We start from the raw sequence: 6,000 nt of genomic DNA, 5'->3' as shown, positions 1-6,000 counted from the left end.
AACGCCGGAACAATGTTTTGACCTTTAACTGGAATGAAAGAGAGGAAAGTAACATAGAAAATGGTGGCAGTGACAGAATAATGATGACAGAATGTCCTCCGATTTTGAATCAGCTTCTGCTTATCAATTTGATTGCTATCATCCACGCAGATACCTGGACCCATGAGCCTGTCAGCGTCAACCCTCTTGTCACTATAAACATCTCGCGACAGGATATCTACCAGGGTGCATATGTCAGACGCTGACGAGCGCCCGTGTTCTGCCGCTTCCTCTTGGAGTTTGACAAGCATAAGCAGCTCAGCGGGAAGAGAACCCGGTTAATGTATTCAGTAGATTCAACACGCGTGACAAAAGTTACGATACATTTTGCATGACAAGTCGACACGCTCGCCATCATGTTCTTCAAATAACAATGACACGTCAGTTAGAACATTGATATCTTTGTTTTATTAAGACAAGTACTCCGTTTTTTTTTTCTTTTGTAAAAATGTTGGTGAACCAATACAAAACATGTATGGTCATGTTAGGAACCAAAACATCCACTACAAAAAGAAAAGAAGGTTGCCTGGTTACAAGAGAAAAGAAAAAACAATATTGGGGTTGGAGAAAAGAAGCTAACGCCACCCCCTTTTTTGTCCCCTCCTCCCCTCCTACAGGCAACAAAAGTTCACCCCAATATTCAACAGAAAGTACATTAATGAAATTTAATGTCACAGTAAATACACCATTGTTTCAATTGTGAAAAAGTTTTGGGCGAGTGGAAACAGATTTACCGTCAGTTGTCACATCCTATAATAATCTAAATAACCAATACTCCATGAGTGTCTATGAACATCATTGTGATTCTGTCAACACCGACTGTACATTGTATTTATCCGTTTAACAAATCTAGTTTTCTTTGTGATCTAGGTCTATGCAAAATAAAAACCGTAACCGTGCACCATAACAAGAACACAGAAACATGTACAACCGAGAGGAAATAAAGAAACATGTACATCCTTTGAGTTGTGTACTGTCAGAATAGCTGCGAGACTACTGTGTTACTCGGGGCCTATTTGATTTGCATTCTACCTGAGATGCAAACGACACAACACCCGTGAACCTGAGCGAGTGAAAACATACACAAAGAATAACAGCAAGGAATTGTGATGTTTTCACGCATGTTGTGAGTCCATTTTTTCTTGGAAAAACATCACCTTGAACACATTTAATTAGGGCTGCTCAATATCTGTCATGACCATAAGGTTTCTTTCTTTTGCTGTCATTACGAGAAACTATCATAACTATTATATGTAATAAATTGTTGTTCATGGCATATTTCTATATCATGCCTTTAATACTAGAGCTATGTAGAGCTGCATTAGCGCCAAAGCTGCATTAGCTTCTTTGCAAACAACCACCATCCATATCTGATTTCCTAATATATCCTTAATAGCTACTTTTAAATTAGCTCTTGATAGTTTTTATTTGCTTAGGTGTTATTAGGGTGAATAGAAATGCATGTTACTGCTTATATTTCACACAAAAAGCTGATAAATAAACAGAAAATACATTCTCAGCAACCAATTCATTTTAAATAATATAGTTTTCCTTAAACATGTTCATATGTCTTCAAAAGCTCCCTAGTTTGTTTCTTTATTATGTGTGTTTTATGCAGCCCTAATTTAATGTCAAAATTGATCATGCAATAACTTCTACTATCATTGAGCGTCGATGTTTGTTTAACAATATTTTCTGATAATACACACGAGTCCTTCAATATCCAAATAAATAACAAAAGCATTTCCCGTACCACTAATCAAACACAATAAATACATCATGATGCCGATGACGTTACAGTCCGTGGAAGCTTCTGTGACTGATAAAAGACTTTTTACACCATCGTGACGCGTGTTGAAAGTGTGGAAAGAGTAATTAACACTTTAATAAGGAAGGAAAAGAAATCTACAGCTCTGCTTTTGTACAATGATGACATGGAACTCAAAGAAGGCACACGATAAAGTCCTTCAGTCTTTTCTGCTTTATGAAGTGTGGTAGAGTGTTGGTATAAGGCAGTGCTTCTCAATTCTTCGCGTGTTTTCACCATCAAATGATCTTATTTCGCCAAGACAGTGTCAGAAGTGGGAAATGTCTGCTGATGTGAGTGTGTGTTTTTATTTTTATTGATTTTTAGTTGCATTCTCGGGGCTGGAAACACATTCATTGTTGCATGAAGAGGATTTGAAAACAATTCACCTTTGAGTGAAGCCAGAGAAGCTTTGAGTGAACAAGTTACATGTCATTGATCAGACTTAAACCTGTTTCTACTTTTACATCAATTTATTTATTACCTTTTTTTTGTCTTTTCCATTAGAAACCAGTCAACATTCTGGCTGGTTTTCGAAAAAAGTTGATTCGCTTTTAAACAAGCACTAGGTGTCACATGTGACAACTCTAAACAAATTTTTTGAATAACAGCACAAATGAAATCAGCCTGCTAACTGGACTTTTGGCCTCAGTTGCACTGTCAAAATTGTGTTGCGAGTATGAGCACACAGAAGCAATTATCACGTTTGGTCCGGGTCACCCATGTGGGCGGGATGAATTTGTGAGAAAGTTTTCTATTACACACACTGTCGATGCCTGGAGGGATTCGTGTTAACATGAACAGAAACTCTGACCCAACAAAGAGCTGACAAGTCTCTCCAAATTCTTTCTCTATGACAGTTTTTTGGTCCATATATTTATGTTGGATAGACGGAAAGTATTTGCACATGTATGTAACAATCAAGCCACTATGTAGTTCGGAAGAAGCCCTCCACTAAGTATGTGAAAAGATATGGACGAGCAGGTTAAGTTAACCTATTGATGGAATACAGGCGACTCTAACGGTATAATTGTGTCTATTAAGTATATAATTACAAAAATATATCCCTAATTTTTCATCACTGCCAATCTGAATTCAAGCTAAATAGTTTATTTTTATACTTATGTTGGAATTTGTGGAAAGAAGCTGCAATTGTGTTGTTTTGAACTTCTAGAATAAACTTAGTATCTCAAATATTAATGCATTTTTAGATACAATATTAAAGCTTGCGTTTACTAACAATCTATTAACTCATTGTTGTCTCATGCAGTCTTGGCCAAAGGTTTGGGAACTAAATCTGGCGTGAATTTCAATTTTGCATCACCTATGGTCACCTGTGAATGAGAGAAATAGCTGCTTCTACAATGTACAAACTTTTCTAGTGTGAGTAGTTGTTTAAGGGGAAGTTTGTTGCTTGAAAGCTCCAATGATTAAAAAAAAAAATTGGAAGAATCTGCAAGGTATCTTATTTTCGGGCCGGGAGAAGGAAAAAGTACATAAATTTACCAGCACGGTAAAGTTTACCTAGAAAAAAATCTTGATCTGAATCTGATGAAATTTATCAAGATAATATGCCTATGTTTATTTAAGATCAGACATGTGTTGATGTCTGTTTTGCTCAAAAGTCTGCATAGATTTGATCCTGGATTTGCAGTTTGTGTTTGAAGCAACTAGAGTTGTTATATTTTGTCAGAGGCAACTTTGGAAAAGTCTGAATGGTAACCAAATACGATGAAAGCAGAAATCTGCTCACGGATATACAAACTCACTGTGAGACTTTGAACTTTCTACTATTTGTTGCTGAAGGATCCCAAGGTTTTGGTCAAGACTGCACATCCAGACGCTGACAACATGATCATCAGTTCGATCTTAACCTAGAGACTCTTATTAAAGTTGTGAACTATTTTTTAAATGCTTCATTTAAATGTTGACAATGAGGAAAACATTTTTTTTTTCTTGAATTAAACATGTGATTTATTTGAAAGTTTTAAATAAAATCCAAGTATTTTTTTAATCACAGATTTGTAGAATGTTTAGCAATAATGCCTTTAAAGTATGTAGCGAAAACCCAACATAGCATTATTAGCAAAGTGAGATGTGAAGTCTACCGCATCATTTTGAGGCATGGTGAACATAATGTTGAAGCAAAGTGCTCCTTATTAACTAAAAGAACTTCATTCAAGACTGTAAAGAACCATTGACTCTTGACTATCCTAATACAAAACCGTCCACAAATCTACTTATTATCACACAACACATTGAAATCAATGCAGAACCACGTCTCTTGATGTGTGTTGTAAGATGAAGCTTAAGTGCACTCCTATGTCGCTCTCGAGTCTACTTCCTAACGGCGATAAATTAATGACTGTCCGGCTGTGCGTGGTGAAATGGCGAAGACGATTGACCCGGCAGGAGAAACGTGTTGACAAGGTTCCAGTGCCTGAATATTACTCAGGAAAAGGTGATCTGGCTGCAGCACAGGCTGACTAAGAGAGAGGCTCTGAACAAGCACGTGAGTGGTCAAATGGTCTCAACGAAACAAACAAAAGAAATAGAACAAGGCACAAAAGAGTCTGTAAAATAATCGAACTGTACAGATTAGGCCCAGCAGTCCAGGATGGGTCACGACTCACAAGCCTCGTTTGACCTCAGAGCCATTCCAGTCCTACTGTCCGTCGCATCTTTTAAATATCCCCCTCCCTGCCCACAAGCCATTTAGCAACCGATCAGACATAAAGCCACATCACCAGAAACCCGCCTGCTGTCCACTTTAGATGTAATACTCCTTCTTCTCGTCTGTGTTGTTGTGTCCGCCCTCGGCGTTGATGATGGCCGTGTCGGCGTCGGCCGCGTCGTCCGCTCCCTTAGCTTCGTGTGTAAAGTAGGTTCCTGCGCCAGAGAGATCCAGAAGATCAGTTACCGAGGTCGTCATCGTTGTGGCTCGCTAGGATGCTGACGAGTCAGATTTTGATTCTCTAAACCGTTGTCTTGGACTTTTGTCAGCAAGTCAGAGCTATTTGTAATGTTTTGAATGTGATAAATGGAAATCATTTTTTAATATTGAAATTGAAGAGCGTGATTTTTTTCCTTGAACAAAATTTACCAACATTTTTATCACAATATTCTTAACCAGGAAATGTTGTCCATTCAATCTTATTATGATTGACATACTTTTTATATGTTTTCTTAACCATTATTTGTACATGTTTTGTTTCCAAATACATGAGAAATTTGCTTGATCAATATTGTTTTATTATTTTATATTTATAAAACAATTTCTCAATACTTTTATTGTATTTTCATGCAGTACAGGCACTAGGTGTCACTAGATTTCACAAAATTACTCAAATTAAATTCTCGCAAATATGGACTTACTGGTTAATGGACTGACCTTTGAGTCGCAGTTTTTATTCATTTATCCATAACAATTCAATAAAAGTAAATGAAAAAAATAATTTAAAATACCATTGGCACTTTGAGCAACAGAAAGCTCCAAAAGACACCCCGAATGTGCTTTAAAAAACACTCCAAAAACATTTTCAAGATCAACTGTGCACAGCAGCCACTATTACCTTTGTGCCTGGCGAAGTATCGACCAAGAACAATAAGCGCACACAGGATGGCAAACATCACCACGGCCACCACCCCACCGATGACAGCGTGGTCGATTTTCTGCGGTGCTCCATCGCCGGCTCTGGAGTCTGAAAAAAACCACATAAAAACAACAACCTTAAATAATTCTGTGATCAGTGCCGGGGCTCATACCTTCACGCAGCTGTGGGATGCACTTGAACCTGCGGCACGGTAACTATTAGAGCCGCCAAAACAAACACAATTGTGTGTCTTATTCTCTGCAAGGGTTTCCACAGTCGAGGATGCACTCGAAAATAGCTGCCAGGAGAAATGACAGCTAATGTCTACCAATAAAAATGAAATGATTTAATGGAGAATGTGGATCCAGGGAGGGCGGTAAATGGTTTACAGTTTGTAACTAGGAGCCCACAAATCGCCCATTAAGGCATTTTGTTCCCATTTACAGGCGGACGCTGCACACAACAATTTAGAGTGAGGATGGACAGAATGAGAATTTTAATGATTAAAGGTATTTATTGGTTAAGATCTTTTCTTGATTATTTTGCCTGTAAGCTTAATGT

General features: G+C 37.8%; 1 protein-coding gene across 3 annotated transcripts in view; it reads right to left on the bottom strand.

The window, feature by feature from the left end:
- Positions 1–424: 424 nt before the first annotated feature.
- cadm1b (cell adhesion molecule 1b) overlaps positions 425–6,000 on the bottom strand; it is a 169,514-nt gene continuing 163,938 nt past the window's right edge. For all 3 annotated transcript variants that reach the window (XM_087796490.1, XM_087796492.1, XM_087796491.1), the window contains 2 exons: positions 5,419–5,547; positions 425–4,735 (listed from right to left, as the gene is read on the bottom strand). In XM_087796490.1, the coding sequence (XP_087652616.1) occupies positions 4,617–4,735; positions 5,419–5,547 (248 nt within the window). In that variant the 3' untranslated portion in view covers positions 425–4,616. The remainder of the gene's footprint in view (positions 4,736–5,418; positions 5,548–6,000) is intronic.

Source organism: Callionymus lyra, chromosome 7 (genome assembly GCF_982586985.1).
Source record: "Callionymus lyra chromosome 7, fCalLyr1.hap1.1, whole genome shotgun sequence".
Classification (NCBI taxonomy): domain Eukaryota; kingdom Metazoa; phylum Chordata; class Actinopteri; order Syngnathiformes; family Callionymidae; genus Callionymus; species Callionymus lyra.
This window is presented reverse-complemented; position numbering and strand designations above follow the sequence as displayed.